This window comes from Mus caroli, unplaced genomic scaffold, assembly GCF_978045245.1.
Source record: "Mus caroli unplaced genomic scaffold, Mus_caroli_1 scaffold_11, whole genome shotgun sequence".
Lineage (NCBI taxonomy): Eukaryota > Metazoa > Chordata > Mammalia > Rodentia > Muridae > Mus > Mus caroli.
In genome coordinates, this window is record NW_028227266.1 from 105,091,777 (window position 1) to 105,107,986 (window position 16,210).

The 16,210-nt window shown below is 50.2% G+C and overlaps 1 protein-coding gene across 1 annotated transcript; it reads right to left on the reverse strand.

Annotated features, from left to right (window-relative positions):
* Positions 1–1,985: 1,985 nt before the first annotated feature.
* On the reverse strand, positions 1,986–15,298 carry Alas1 (5'-aminolevulinate synthase 1). The gene is made up of 11 exons (XM_021171165.2): positions 15,154–15,298; positions 14,114–14,333; positions 11,168–11,401; positions 9,710–9,859; positions 9,191–9,413; positions 7,513–7,697; positions 6,632–6,811; positions 6,095–6,259; positions 4,491–4,759; positions 3,438–3,600; positions 1,986–2,244 (listed from the first exon to the last, which is right to left on the reverse strand). The coding sequence occupies exons 2-11, from the start codon at positions 14,310–14,312 to the stop codon at positions 2,084–2,086; spliced, it is 1,929 nt and encodes a 642-aa protein (XP_021026824.1). The 5' UTR covers positions 14,313–14,333; positions 15,154–15,298; the 3' UTR covers positions 1,986–2,083.
* Positions 15,299–16,210: the final 912 nt, after the last annotated feature.

Consider the following 16,210-nt stretch of genomic DNA (forward strand, 5'->3'; position numbering starts at 1 on the left):
ACCTGTTGTATGTAATTCTCCCTAATTGCGTGTGGCTTGGGGGTATCTAAGAAGGGCTAAAGGAGAAGGGGAGGGGACTCCATCTTCACAGGTCTAGGGGACCTATCATTCTAGCTGGGTGTCAACTTCCCAGTGTGCCTGTGTTGTCACTCACACTCGTGGCCATAAACCCTCACCCATTGCTCTGTAAGGAAGCCTAATGACCTGTTTCCCTGGCTTGTCATGGGGACTATAGGATGAGAGGTTGGATGTTTATACATTTTTCTAAGGGAAGGAATTTTGGCAACAGAGTGGGTGGCTGGGTTAGCATGCCTGGGGAGGTCTCCTTAGGAAAAACTTTTTTTTTTTTTTTTTTTTTTTTTTTTTTTTTTTTGGAGACAGAGTTTCTCTACATAGTCCTGGCTGTCCTGGAACTCACAGAGATCTGCCTGCCTCGGCATGGAAACTTGTCTTGACTCAATACTATGATCCAGAGCAGGAGGTTGAGGCAGAGGACTAGTACAGAGAACTCAGGCAGACATGAAGGCCAACTACAAAGCAGAGCGAACACGCAAGGGTGGAATGACCAATGGGCGAGTTTGCCAGGAGCCCAGTCTGTTGGCATGAGGAGTCTAGGATGCAGCGCATTTACAACACCCAAGAGGTTTCTATATGAAACGTGGTTCTCGCTTTTTTCTTTTTTGAGACAGGCTTTGTCTATACTAGGAAGCACTCTGCCAACCAGGCTTCATCGGTAGCCACCGTCTGTGGTTTTGTAAGACCACTCACACTGCTGTTGGGGTGGCGGCAAAGGCAGGTGAGGGCAGTGGTGGCCTGGCCTGAAAGGCTTTGCTGCTATTTATGTAAGAGAGCACAGGGCTGACTCCCGACGAGAAGCTGGAGAGCCTGAGCCAGTGACCAGCCAGGGAGGACCTGGTGCAGAATGAGGCTGGCGGGGCAGGCTGCTCTCTACACGGTGTAGACTGGGAGGCCTCAGGGAGTGTGAAGTGGAGCACTGAGTGGAGCAGGACCACTGACATTCACAGAAGCACCCAGCTCAAGAGGAACACTCCTGGGAGCAGTGATTGGCACAGCTTAGACTGGGATGGGAAAGCTGTAAAAAGTCCAAGGCCCACCACTCAAATGCCACCGAAGGGTCTAAGGAGAAGCAGCAGAGCCAGTGGCTGGGTTTGGCAAGACAGGTAAAATGTGCCAAGCCAAAAGCAACCTCCCCAGGGAACAGGGCTGACAGGTTGATCGGCCAGGGCTGTGCAAAGGCAGGACTGAGACAACTGCAGCTGTGAGGGGTCTAGCCTGGGTAGCAGCAGGACCAAGATGCAGCTGTGAGGGGTCTAGCCTGGGTAACAGCAGGACAGAGACAGCTGCAGCTGTGAAGGGTCTAGCCTGGGTGGCAGCTTGGCTATTGCTCAGATAGGTGATGCCTGCTACAGGCCTGTGGGAGAAACAGTCAGCAGAGGGGGAAAACTCATGACAAGATGAGGGGTGTTTTTAGATTGTATAAAAAGAGCAAGACCCAAATACAAGTGCAGAGGGTGGAGGAGATGCACAAAGCCTCTATCGCCTTTGCAGAGGCCATGACAAGGAGTCAGGAGCTAGCTAGCTGCTAACCTTGGTAAGCATAGATGGGCTCTCCTTCAGGCTTGACTTTCAGTGGGAAGTGTGAGGTTGAGGCAGCGGCTGAGGGAAAGCAGGAGAGAGCTGCGACAGGACTGTGGGCACACTGACTGCCCCTTCTGGGTCTGAGGCAGAAGTGTGAAGGGAACCCTACAGCAGGTGCTATCACTGCTTGTAGTTTCTGGGGTGCCAGCTGGGTCTGCCAGGTTAGGTTTAAGGCCAGCAGGTGGCCTGGCAGGCATTACAATGTATATCTCCATACTACAGACCACATATGAAAGTCAGCTCTTCATTCAGTGGTCAACAGCAGAAACACCTAACACGCTACAGTTTATTCTATAGTAAAACCAGGACTACGACTTTACTATAGATTAAGATTTAATATATAATTTATTTCACATATAAAGACAATTCTGGCTACTCTGTGGGTATGGTAATGGCCTGGGGTTGGTGAATAACTGAGTCAGGGTCAGGCCTGGGCGGACACCATCTTGCTCATGCCTGAGAAATAGGCTTTCTCTCTTTCGCTCATCACTTGGAAGTGCAGGGGCCTCCTGCAGAAGTTGCACTCAGCTGACGAATGTGGCTTCAGCTCCAGCCCGACCCGCTTCCACGTGACCAGCAGCTTCTCTGTGGGGAGAGACAGGGCTGCTGTTTTCAACATCACAGGATCTTTTGCCCAAGAGAATCAGAGTGCATGGCCGCACAAAAATCTGCACGTGAATGCTCACCCCCCATTCCTAAGACTTCGACAGTGGAAGTACCCCAAATGCCCATCCACTGACGCATGGAACAGAGCTAGCATTCAGGCGGGTGAGAGAGGGCATCAGTGAGCTCTGGGCCAGCTTAGGCTGTAGATGCAGCAGGACAGACAGTCTTACAGATGAGTATGTAAGGAAAAACAGCAGCAGCGACACACATCGCTCACATGGTCCAACACGCTAAACGCCCAGAGAATGAGAGCAGCCAGGGGTTGGAGGGACTTGGTAGAAGGAACTGAACACGAGTGAGGGCATAGCAGAGGTGATGGCTTCTCACCAGGGTGCATATATCTAAAACCCTTTGATCCTTTACTTTAAGAGGGTAAATTTTTATGGTATGTCAATTAATCTCAAGGGCACTGTTCTAAGAGTTGGGTCTCACTTCACAAACCAGTTTCAGTTAGCTGCTGCATACCAGTGCACTAACACAAATGTCTGGGAGGCTGGGGGGTGGGCCATCTGGGGGAGTGGACCCCGGGGTGGAGTGTGCATGCAGTGTGCCAAGACCACAAGTTCAGCCTCAGCACCAAAATCGAACAGAAATGCTCTGAGCATCTTGAACATAAAATCCGTCCTTGGAAGTTATACTGACGTGGGAGGGAGGGCCCAGGAGGGCAAAGTTCCTCTGTGGCCATGATGACCTACAGCTAAAGTCACTCCAGACTCTGCCTTTGGAATGGACATGGGTGGGGGAGCAGTACAGTCACCAGAACAGATAACCTCAAGGATCACAGGTCGGGAAAGAAGAGCAGCTCGGGGAAGTGTGAACAGCCACAACCGTGCATGCAGGAGACAGGAGAGAGGAGATGGGGGGCAGCATGTTTCCTGGGAGCTTCCAGATGAATCTTCCAACCTTAAAGTGAGTTGCTTGCTACTGTCTAATTTTAGAGTTCCATTGTGTGGCATCTGAGGGCACAGTGAGATACTCGGAACAAGAAGAAACCAATTTTGTCTGAATGCATTAGGGTAAATACCACCAAAAACTTTGCGGGAGCCTCATGTGGGCTCCCTGGAGTGCAGTTACAGTGAGGTAGAGATTCCCATCGCTCTGTGTGAACTCACCCACGAAGAAGTTCATCATCTGCGGGGTGTGATGCGGGGTGGGGGCGATCCGCAGGAGCTCCTCCCCGCGAGGCACTGTTGGGTAATTGATGGCCTGGACGTAGATATTATGCCTGGTCATCAACTCATCACAGATCTCTGTGTTCTTAGCAGCATCGGCAACCTGTGACCCATCAGAGCAGGAGCAGGGTCAGAACACGGAAGGCCAATCCGGCAGACACAGTCGAGAACACAGTGTTCATGGACAAGGCTCAGGCTCCAGGCCAGACTGTGGCAGAGCGTGCAAGCCTGGGGGAGGGGAATTCTCCCTGAACACGTGTGATTTAAGGGAGCTGGCACTTGCATGGTGGGCTGCGATACTGGAATTGTCACATGGCTGTCCTCCAGACCTTACATGGTCAAGAAAGTGACTTTTTTTTTTTCACACATCCTTGTTCCCAGGAGGTACTGCCCAGTTCTGGTTATACCAGCTACTTTCTTATTAACTATGACATCAACAGGGACATGGTATGTAGAGGGAAGGGCAACTGACTTTGAAATTTACTAAGTGGAAGCCAGGCGTGGTGGCGCACGCCTTTGATTCCAGCACTCTGAGTTCAAGTCCAGCCTGGTCTACAAAGTGAGTTCCAGGATAGCCAGGGCTATACAGAGAAACCCTGTCTCAAAGAACCAAAAAAAAAAAAAAAAAAAAAAGAAAAAAAAGAAAGAAATTTACTAAGTGGAAAGTCACACTTCAAAGCTGCCCATGCTTAGGCTTCTAGAGTTTTCTACACAAATGTTCTTGTTTACCCTGCTAAGGTCCTAAGGTCAGTGCTCTGGGGAAGCGGGGTGCAGGGGAACTGTGCTTGGGCCTGCTGGGTTCAAAGACTTATTGTGAAGTCAAGCCAGGCAGTTGAAGACAGAGAGACATGGCAAAGGGCCACTGACTACAGTCTGGACACCAGTTCCAGCCCTCAATCACCCTACCCAACCCCTTCAGGAAGGCAGAAACAGAACGCTGTCATGTGGAGTGTCATGTGTGTGGAGGAGAGCCTCCTGTGGTCAGACCATTACCCGCACAGGGATGATGTGACTCGGACAGTGGATGACCGGGAGGCCAGCGTCCATTAGCATCTGCCTCAGAAGCTTGACATTTCGCTGGTGCTGGCGGCGAAGGGCGCGCCCCTCGCTGCTCTTCAGGATCTGCACAGACTCCAGGGCTCCAGCCAGCAGCATTGGTGGCAGGGAGGTGGTGAAGATGAAGCCCGCAGCGTAGGAGCGGACGGTGTCGATCAGCAAACTTGTGCTGGCAATGTATCCTCCAACACAGCCGAACGCTTTACCTGGGAGGAGAAGTCCTGTTAGGCTGGGCCCGCATGAGCAGCACAGCACAGCCTCCAGGAACTGACTTTGCGGCAGTCACCAAGCTAAGACACCAACTGCAGTACTGGGGCCTGACTTGGCATCTCAAGCAGACAAGAGCTTCTCGGCAGTTAGCATCTGCTGGCTGAGTGCAAACACTCAGAACCTGTTAGGGCTGACTTGGGGCCAGGATTGTTTTCTGTTCTGGTCAAGGCCCTTACATAATCTGTATCTCAAGTTTCAGGATTAAGGACTCCAGAAGGGTTCTCAGGAGCCTTAACTTTGTCTTCTGGAGGGAACATTTTTTGCTGAACCACAAGAGGATTAAGTAGGCTCAAACTCCTGGAGTGGAAAGTTACTCTGCCCAGCACTTTCTGGCTTACTGCATAGACCTCCAGCAAGCCTACATCACAAACTGGAATTTGGCACTTGAATAGGAAGGTGGCTTTGCCCTGGCATCTCTGGGTCTGTCTGTGAGAGGCAGACCTCTCACTCCTTTGACAGGGCTGGAAGGTGCTGGGTTTTGCTTGCTGACCCTAACTTAAGTGTGGTTTTAGCTTGGCATTCAGCTGACCACTACACAGGCTTTTTACTGCCTTATAAACTTCTGGGTGGATTGTTTTTTGTTTTTTAAGATAAAAAACATTCAAATTTCTACATCCTCTTAACAATTCATTCCCACAGGCAAACAGGTCATTTCCCTTCTCTACAGGAATCCTGATATAGATCTATTGCTATTTTCATCGTATACATGAGGAACAGGCTGAGAAGGTCAGCTCATAAGCCAAGGCCACAAAACGAGTGAGCTATGCGGCCAGGACTGAAGCCCGGGCATCAGGGTGCCAGCGTGGGGAGAGGAGCGGGCTGGAGAGCCAGAGCAGTCCCTGTGCTGGGCACAGAGCACAGCATTTCCCAATGCCCGGCAGAAGAGCACTGGCATCCCCCCTCCTTCTGAATCCAGCATTACACTAAGAGTCAAGTATGGGTGGAATGACCTCAGATGACAAGAAATGTAATTTCTGTCATATTTAGCTGTGGGAGTCTGTGAGCCTCCACATGCCCAGGGATTTGGCAAAGCTGGGCTAGCATTCACTCAGATGGAAAACTTCACTCAGAATGGGAGAAACAAGGCTAGCCTGGGTTACAGGCTGAGATCCCATCTCAAGAAAACAAAATTCACCACAAAACAGCCCAGGCTTTACAGGTTACCTCCCTGCTTCCGGTCCTGGTACAAGTTAGACCAGCAAGTAACTGGCCTTGGTATATACCCAAAGCTCAGCGTGAAAGGACAAGAGCCACAAAGCCCGTGCACACACCAAGCGTCCCAGAGATGATGTCCATTTTTGGCATGACTCCATCCCGATCACCGATCCCTCCACCTCGAGCTCCATAGAGCCCCACTGCATGGACCTCATCCACAAACGTGATTGCCCCAAACTCATGGGCCACATCACACAGTTCTTCCAGTGGGCACACTGCTCCTGAGGAAAGCCAAGGAAAATGTCAGTAACAATGGTGAGTGCCAAAGCAAAGTGCCTTACATTCTAAGGGGTCATTTTTAGTACCAGAGAGAAAATGAACTTCCCCCAGTTCTTGTCCCACGAGGTTATATAATCTAGCAACAGCCAGCACAGAACACCCAGTTACCCATCCATATAACATCTCTCAATTACAGAGTCCCAGTGCAAAAAAAAAATGCCAAACCAAAAGGAAACATATTATTTTTGTTTCTGGAGTTGAGTACGGGACCTCAGACACTGTCAAGCAGCTACGTCCCCAGAGCCACACACTTTCAAACAGTTCAAGCCCAGTTCTGCATCCCAGGCTTCAGGTTACCCTCAGCACATACTTACCATCCATTGAATGGACAGTTTCAAATGCTACTATCTTGGGGACTGAGGGGTCGGATCTCTGCAGCAGTTCTCTGAGATGGTTAACGTCATTGTGGCGGAAGATGTATTTTGGCACTCGACTGTTGCGAATCCCTTGGATCATGGAGGCATGGTTCCCGGAATCAGAGTAAATCTCACAGCCTGACGTGAGAAAGGTACTACTTAGTGGCAGAGGCATCAAGACAATTGGAGTCCTGGACCATGCAACAAACCTGTTTCTGCTGATACTGCCTTAGAAACACACAGTAACGATCTCATGCTTCTGCACTGGGAGGATGCAAAGGCAGAGGCACCGTGGCTGCTGCAAGACTCTCAGCACTCGATTCCCAGGCGCTGAGGCCCTGGGTTCCATCTCAGCATCAGGAAACACAAAAACCCAAAGCCATGGACAACTAACTCACTGTCTTTAAAGCCACAAGGTCATATGCCTGACAGCGCAGCATTCTGAGGCAGGGGGATCAAGAGTTTGAGGCCAGCCTGGGTTATACTGTGAGACTTTCCAAAAAACAAAAATGATCTTTAAGCACAGGTAATAGTAGTAAATATGGGTACCTCACTTCAAAAGCTATGAAGACACACATGTCTAAATGCAACGAAGCACTCTGCTAGAGGAATGTCTTAGAATATGAAGCACTCCTGAGCCAGGAGCTTCAGGACAGGGCCTCCTCATGTGTCAGCCACCACAGACTATGATCTGCTGGAACTCACAACACAGCGCCTTGTGCTCAAGACGACGCTCTGACACAGGGCCAACAGGCTGAACTGGAGTGGGCCTTCTTTGTAGACACCATCTTTGTCATTATGCAGAAACTTCAACTGTGCTAGGTCCCACTGGTACTTACCTGGCATCATCTTAGCCAGGGTGAAGAGGGTGGAGTCGTTGGCCACAAAGCAGGAAGAGAACAAGAGCGCCGCATCTTTGCCGTGGAGGTCGGCCAGTGCCTGCTCCAGTTCTACGTGGAACTTGCTCGTTCCAGAAATATTCCTAGTTCCCCCAGCTCCGGCACCATGCTGTTTCACAGTCTCCCTGTTAAAAACAAGTAAAATACCAGAATTCCACGGCTCACATCTCCAGAACTCATTTAAAACCCAGAGGGCCTTCATTTCTACAACCCCAGCACTGGGCCAGAGTGAGTGTCAAAAAACAAAGACGGAAAGGCCATGGAAGAAAAACCTAATGCCGACCTCAGGGCACCCCTCCACCCCCCACACACTTACAAGAACATAACATAACAAGAGATACACAATACACACACACTCGTATACAAACACATACACTTATACACACACACACATACATACACACACACACTTTTGGGCTGAGGGTGCAGCTCAGCTGATAGAGCACTTGCTTAGTATACACAATGCTCTGAGTTCAGTTCAATCCCTAGTACTGCATACACAGGCATGGAGTATGTACCTGTAATCTTAGCACAAAAAAACCAAAAACCAAACACACACACACACACACACAAACACACACACACAAACCTATGACCATGTCTCAAGCAAGCAAGACAACTCATGGTTCTTTTTTTTTTTTTTTTTAGTTTTTGAAACAGGGTATCACTATGTAGCCCTCAGGTACTCACTATGCAGACCAGGCTAGCCTTGAACTCACGGGGATCCTCCTGCCTCTGCACCCTCAGTGCCAGAATTAAGGCATGCACCACTATGTCCAGCTTATTTTTTATTTTATTTAAAAAATTTTGTTCAAACTCTTGGTTCTAAACGCTGTATAAACGAGTCCTCTCTGCAGAGTCAGGAGAATGAGCATTCTGTCGATCGTATCTAGTATCGCTCACATGCATGCTTCTCACCATGGCCTACTGCACTAGCCTTATCCACTATCCGCACGTTAGAGTGTCTCTAAAAGAGCAGGGATGTTTTACAGGTAGCTGAGCTACATGGCCAGCCCCAAAGTGTTCATGTGTGTGCATGCGCGCGTGTGTGTGTGTGCGTGTGTATGCGTGTGCACCCCTGTGTGTTATGTATTTGTGAGTGTGGGGTGTGGTGGGTGTGTGCTTGGAGGACCAAGGTCAGCATTAGGTTTTTCCTTCACAGCCTTTCCATCTTTGTCTTTTGAGACACCCTCTGCCCCAGATATCATCTGTAGAGATTGTCAAAGGCTAAGAGTGATAGTTTAGCAGGTAAAGGAGCTTTGCTGTAAAGCCTGGCGACCTGAGTTCAATCCCAAAATTCTTGTAAAGGCTCTACAAAGAACAGGAGTGGATCACTGTGGCGCACTTTCAGAGACTAAATGTTCTCCCATAAAAAGTCTAGCTGATGCCGGGCGTGGTGGCACACGCCTTTAATCCCTGCACTCGGGAGGCAGAGGCAGGCGGATTTCTGAGTTCAAGGCCAGCCTGGTCTACAGAGTGAGTTCCAGGACAGCCAGGGCTACACAGAGAAACCCTGTCTCGAAAAACCAAAAAAAAGAAAAAAAAAAGTCTAGCTGTATAAACCACCTAAGTCTTGCCAAATAACGTCTGTGGTAGGTGACAACTGAGAGCTACTTACATGACAGCCCCACACACCCGTGGGTGCCGACTCATGCCTAGGTAGTCATTACTGCACCAGACCGACACCTGCTTTTTGGTTATGAGGGAGTCCGTGTAGTCATCCGCCATCGGGAAGATTTGTGCTCTCCGGTTCACAGTTTTAAAAACTCGGTAGGTATGGTCATTTTTTTTCTCATCAATTTTCTTCTCAAAGAAATGATCATATTGAAAAGTGGAAACAGCTGAAGTGCAAACAAACAAAAGAGAGTTCGTTTTTGTTTGTTTTTTTTTTTTAAGGACAGACCTGGGTTCAAATCTCAGTTCGGTCATTTAAGGGCACTGTATCCCAGACTAGAATGTTTGGCACACTGTCCGGCGCGCAGACAATGGGTACCGGAGACTGAGGCCAGTGCCCAGCTGGCCACACTGCCACTAAGCCCACTGTAGTCAAGCGAGGGACAGCCGTGGCCGCCACTCTTCCTCACCACACAACGTCACATTTAGCCGGACACACAAACTCACAGACAACCAGACTCACACTTGGGCAAGTTATCCTGAAGAAGATGAGACACTCTTTCTGGCCTCTGCTTCCGCATGATGTCCTGGAAGTTCTTCAGCAGTCGGCTTGGATCCTCTCCATCGGTTTTCACGTTAACCAGGCTGGGAGGCACTGGGCTTTGAGCAGCCTCTGTAACAAAGCAACAGGAGGTACTGAGGACAGACCTTTTATTCTTAGTTCAGGACACCTTCTAAGAAGACTGTTAAAAATAGCTTAGTGGCTAAGAGCACTGGCTACTCTTTTGGAGGACCTGGGTTCAAGTTCCAGCATCTATATGGTGGTTCACAGCTGTCTGTAACTACACCTCCAGGAGATCTGACGCCCCCTTCTGGCCTCCTCGGGACCAGGCATGCATTGGTGCACAGATATACATGAAGGCAAAACATCCATATTCATTAAAATCATTTTTTTCAAACATAGCTTATTATCCGGGTGTCTTGGTGCATGGCTTCATCGCTAGCATTTGGGAAGTGGGGTCAGGCAGATCTCTGTAAATCTGATGCCAGAGTGTGAGACCCTGTCTCAAAACAAAACCAACACATAACTCATTGCCTACTTCATGAAAAAAAGCCAACCATGCTGTGCTGGAGTATATGGAATGTCTCTGTCTTCAGCTTGCTTCTTACATGGGCTTTCGGTACTTGGCTTCTTTTTGGCTTTTTGAGATGGGGTCTTATTATAGCCCAGGATGGCCTGGAGCTCGAGCCCCTCTGCCTCGGAGTGTCTAGTGCACCAACTGGCTTCAGAATGACTCTGTTTTCACTGCTACCAACCAGTTCCAATGCACATGAGTATAGCCTAAGGCCGCCTGCTCCCCTCCTGCATCCTTCTTTAATAGACAGCAATGCCTACAGAGGCTTCGTCTTTTTTCCCCCATGGGGCCTCTCCATGCAGCTCTGGCTGTCCTGGCCCTGGCCACGCAGACGAGAGCTCACACTGATCCTCTTGCTTCTGCCTCCCAAGCACTGGACTTAAAGGTGTGTGCCGCCGTTCTCAGCACACTGAGGCTTTTAGGGGCTGCTGGGAGCTCAGATGGGGTTAAGGTTGTCCCTCCATGACCATCAGCAGGACACATAGCTTGGGAAGCCTAGGCTAGCACTTACTGCAGTGTTCCACCTTCTACTCTGACAAAGGGTAGGAAGGACCAAAGAGACAAACCACTGCTGATATCGGCTCAAGACTGCAGGTTATTTCCAGAGAGTAAGCATGTCTTTGGGAAGCTGGCTGCCTCCTACACCCTCACCAGAAAGCAAGTTCCACATTTTGCAATACAGTTCGGGCTGCCTAGCTTGAGGACCGGCCTTCCTTCCTTCCTGGTACAAAGGAGGAGGTGTTCACATTATTGCTACACGGCCTAGTAGTAGCTCGCATATAAACCGGAGCGTCCCAGGAGCCCCAAGGACTGCCTCACTCTTTCCACTGAGACATTTCTGTTACCTTTCCTCACAGCATGCATTTCCTGCACGTCCTCCTGGAGCTCCAGACTGGCCTTGCGGAAGACGCTGCTGCCTGTCTGGCTCAACTGTGCCGCCAGGAAAGGGCACTTGCTCCCAGAGCCCTGGCTTGTAGCGGGGGACGGGTGTCCAGACGGGAGCTGCGTGCCGTCTGGAGTCTGTGCCATCTGGGACTCGTCAGGAGCCTGCTGGACTGCGGCTTTGGCAGTTTTCTCTTCTGAGGAAGGAAATGGAAAGAATGAGGCCCCAGTCCTGCTCATGGAGTGCATGAGCAAGTTTCCCTTATCGCCTCAAACTTCATACTCACTCTAGTCTATAATCCACGCCCAGGTTTACCTTTGTTAAGCTGCTAACGTCTGTCCTCACCTGCCTCAACTGACAGTAGCTTTTTGAAGGGCTGACTGGCCCGTCCAGGTTACCTCAGACCAACAGGACTTCTCCAAGAGCACTATTTTATATTTCCAGTCCACCCAATGTTCTTTTTTTTTTTTTTAAAGATTTATTTATTTTATTATATGAGTACACTGTAGCTGTCTCAGGCACACATTAGAAGAGGGCATCAGATCCACCATGTGGTTGCTGGAAATTGAACTTAGGACCTTCGGAAGAGCAGCCAGTGCTCTTAACCACTGAGCCATCTCTCCAGCACCACCCAATGTTCTCCCTTCATCTGTGTAAGACAGGGTCTTGCTATGATGCTTGCCTCAGCAATCCACCTGCCTCAGCCTCCTAAGTGATTATGTGTGCACTTCTTCTCAAATGCTCCTCAGTGGATCACTCTCAGCAATTTCTATCCTATGGGCACTCAGCACACTGCAGGAGAGTACACTCTCCGAGGCAACCGGGGCTTGTCACACAGTCATTGCCTCTTCCTAGGCTCTGAACAGAGCCCTAATAAAGCTCAACCAGTTCTAAAAAGACTTCTCGGGCTGGAGAGGTGGCTCCGCGGTTAAGAGCACCGACTGATTTCCAGAGGTCCTGAGTTCAATTCCCAGCAACCACATGGTGGCTTACAACCATCCGTAATGGGATCCGATGCCCTCTTCTGGTGTGTGTCTGAAGACAGCTACAATGTACTCATATAAAATAAAATAAAATAACCTTTGGAAAAAACTTCTTAAGAAAGAAAGAGAGGAAGAAAGAAAGAGAGAGAGAAAGAGAGAGAGAGAGAGAAAGGAAGGAAGGAAGGAAGGAAGGAAGGAAGGAAGGAAGGAAGGAAGGAAGAGAGAAAGAGCTGGATATCCCTTAGATCTTCCAACTGTCCTCAAACTATTTGGAACTATTAAGAGCCCGACACGTTCCATTCACACACGGCTCACCTACTTTCTCATCTAAGTTCATCAAAGGAAGCTGCTGACCTAGCACAGCAGGCTGGCTCTGTGCTCTAAGTTACAGTCACTCCTCGAGCCCTTGAGCAATGCGCTCACCTTCCTTCTAGAAAAGTCTTCCTTCATCATTTTGGAATACTCCCATGAGTCACTGGCTGCTCTTTCTACAACTTGGAAAAGGTGTCTCAATACAGTTTCCATAACATTCTCTATAAAGGGAAGTCAAGAAATGGTATTTTGAAATTAACGTAATTTTACAAGGAATGCAGGTCTGTTTGTGTGAGAGTGTAGACAATGGAAGGGAAAAGGAGCATTCTGCCTCAAAATACGGTCACTACGGACATTCTGAGAAAAGACAACTAAGTCCTGACAGGAAATCCTTCGAAGGACTGAGTCGGGCCCACTTGAAGAATAAACACTCCTGTGCTAGAGGCCCACACTGAATAGAAGAACCCTGGAAGGTGAGCGGGTCACGGAGGCAGGAGACTCTGAGGAGAAGCCCACCATCTGTATGAGACAGGTCCACACCCTGACAAACACTAACAAACACCATGTCTCACTTATGTAAGGCAACAGGCACAGTGGCGCAGTGGTGGCTGCCAGGCCAGGGGAAGGAGTATGGGAGTTAATGTTTAATGGCCGTGTTTAGTTTAGGAGAATGAAGAAAGTTCTGGTGCTGGCAGAACACGAGTGCATGCATGCAAAGCTGCTGAATCACACACTGCAGTGATTAAAATGGGCACTGTAATTAAGGTGGTGCATGCTGATAATTCTAGCACTTAAAAGGCTGAGGCAGGAGGATTGCCATAAGTTGGAGGGCAATCTGGGCTATATATATTATGAGACTCTGGTGAAAAAAAAGCCCTAAAATAGTAATGTCATATACATTTTCCATATATATATAATATATATAGTTTGTTTGTTGCTTTGCTTTTGCTTAAAGGGGGCTGGGGAGATGGCGCAGTGGTTAGCACTCGTTGCTCTTCCAGAGGACTTGGTTTCAATTATCCAACACTAAGATGGTGGCTCACAATCATCTGTAACTCCAGTTCCAGCGGGTCTGACTTCCTCTTCTACCCGCCCCCCCACCCGGGGCACCAGGCATGCATGTAGTGCAGCTAAACACTCATACACACAAAATAAAGTGAACAGATCTTTTAAAAAAAATTAAAGCAAGAACCACACTGGCAGTGGCAGCTCAGGCCTGTAACATCAGCACTCGGGGTCATGACTTTATGGTCAGCCGAGACTACACGGTGAGTTCCGGGCTTGCCCACGATACAGAGTGAGACCCTGCCTCGAGACACTAGACAGATGTCTAAAATTACTACTTTACAAGCCAGAGGCCAAATCTTTATTGAGGAAAAGGGTCAATGAGAAAATGCCAGGGCCCAGCAGACCTGGTATACAATCCAGAACCCTGAGCAGCTTCCTTTTAAAGCCAGGAGCACCAGAAGGCCCTAACTCAGGAATCAGAGGGACAGCTACGCAAGATGACACCCCCCTGCTCCCCACCCTCAAGGGCTGATCCTGATGGAATAAGGCCCCCTCAGAGTGGCCCTCACCACCAAGGACGTGTTCGTTCCCTGCCAACTACTTACTCTCATTGGCTGGAGGGGTTTCTTTGACCTGCTGGCAGTGGACAGCTGATGTGGACAGGGTTCGAGGAGCTGGCTTGGCCCCAACTTCCATCATCTTGGGGCAGTTTTGAGCATAGAACAACAGAGACTTTCCTGCCTTCTGCAGAAAGGCCTGAGGGACTCGGGATAAGAATGGGCATCGGCGAACGACAGTCTCCATGTCTGCAAAGTGTCTTGGATCCTGTAGAAGAGTCCGTGATGAGTGACGTCAAGGGAGGCCCGGACACACATCCCACTCAATACAGAAGCAAACCAAACTAAGTACGGTGCCAACATGGGGCTCAGTAAAGGCATGGGAGCCACACTCTACCCAGTCACACACCTTCTTCATTCTCTACCTCTACAGAAACCCTCCAACACCCCCCCCCACACACACACCAAGCAAGTTTACCAGAGTAAGTAGGGACGACTAATATTTAAGAGTGTAGAAGAGATGAAGAACAAGGCAGAACAGGTGTAGGAGGCCAGAGGCTCCTCCAGGAGTGAACATTGTAGTTTAAGACATCTTAGCACACACCCAGGAACAACAGTGAGGCTAGGGGAGAAGTCACTGTCACCTATCCAGGTAGGGAGAACTCCCGGGGATGCTAGCAATCGGAGGAAGGGGGTAGAATCTAGACCAGCCCTGAGTCCCTGAGACAAGGTCATGCCCCTACAGCTGGAACCGGGAAAGGAGGCAGAAAGAAGGGAAGGGTCAGGGCTGACTCGGTCAGGGGCAGGGCCAGACAACGCAGAGTCGGAGGGGTGAAAGGGGGTCAGCAGTGAGTCAGAGGCTCCCTGGGGTCAGAATGGAAAGGGTAGGAAAGAAGTTCCGAAGCCGCCTGTCAAATGCCGAATGTCAGAAGGGGACGCAATTGGGCGTCTGAGGTAGCCCGAGAGGTAGAGAGATAAAGAGCAGGGGATGGACGCTGAGCCAAGGTGGTGGCCGGAGGGGGGATGGGGCATGTGGCCGCGGTGGCGGGGCGCGCCGGGTTCCCGCGACCACCGGGCGCGGCCCTCACCTGCGCGGGCTCTCGACGAGGCGGCGGTAGGCACTCGAGCGGAGGACGCTAAACCGACAAGTGCCCTTGTTCACGAGCAGCCTAAGGCCGCGATCCCTGGCGGCCCTAAATATAGAACCAGAGTGACCGCCGCGCATGCGCCTTGGGTGCGGCCTGCCGCGCGCACGCGCGCGCCGGAGCCGGCCCGGCAGGGTGCCAGGTCCCTCTCTGTATGAGCTCCTCTCCAACTCCTGGGACTGTGTCTCAGGCCTACGCTGCGGGAGCCAGGAGCGCAGGGCGGTGGACGGGCAAGTCCCTTTTTGGATCCCTTCCCTTCGTCCCTCTGTCACCTTCCACGAACTGCCGCATGCGTCAGACTCCTGCGCCCCCGCTGTAGGTCGTAAACCAACCCCACCCGGGAAGGGAATCTACAGGCTAAAAAATGGGTTTATTGGGCATATAGGAAGGGGTTTCGGGCCAGGGTCTTAAGATCCTATCAACGAAGGGCTTGCCTGGCTTTGTTTGGTTCGATGACAGGCCTTTTTTGCTGCATGGATGGATGGCCCAAGAATAGAATGGCCCAGGAGAAGATGCGCTAAGAGGCTGCGGACACGGGATTGAAGAAGCAGCCACAGAAGGGAGCCCAGTGGTGGCACGTTCTTGTCGGAATTGAAGAAAAGAGTGATCGATTGGAGGAAATGGCTAGATGAAGCTCATAGCTCCACAGTTCTGGTCACTCAGATGGCGAGGGTGTTATGGCAGCGTGGGGCCTGACACAGGATTGAACAGCTATAAGTCATTGCTCTGGGTTTTATTTTGAGACAAGGTCTCATGTAGTCAAGCCATCCTGACCTCAAAGTTGCTATGTAGCCAACCTTAGAGTTATCCTGTCTCTGCCTCCCCAGTCCTGGGATTGCAGGTAGGAGCTGCCACACCCAGAGGATACAACACTGAGTATTGAATCCAGAGTCTTCTGCGTGCTTGGCAAAGACTCCCCAAATTGAGCTGCATCCCTGACCCTGTTTTTGTTGTTTTGTTGAGTCAGGGTCTTGCTTTGGTGGGCCAAGGTGGCCTCCAA

Coding starts and splice junctions, on each gene's coding strand:
- Alas1 (XM_021171165.2), bottom strand. CDS start 14,312: ATGGAGACTGTCGTTCGCCGATGCCCATTCTTATCCCGAGTCCCTCAG. Junction 6,812..7,512: donor CCTGGCTAAGATGATGCCAG/GTAAGTACCAGT, acceptor TTCTCACGTCAG/GCTGTGAGATTTACTCTGAT. Junction 2,245..3,437: donor GATGATGAACTTCTTCGTGG/GTGAGTTCACAC, acceptor CTCTCCCCACAG/AGAAGCTGCTGGTCACGTGG.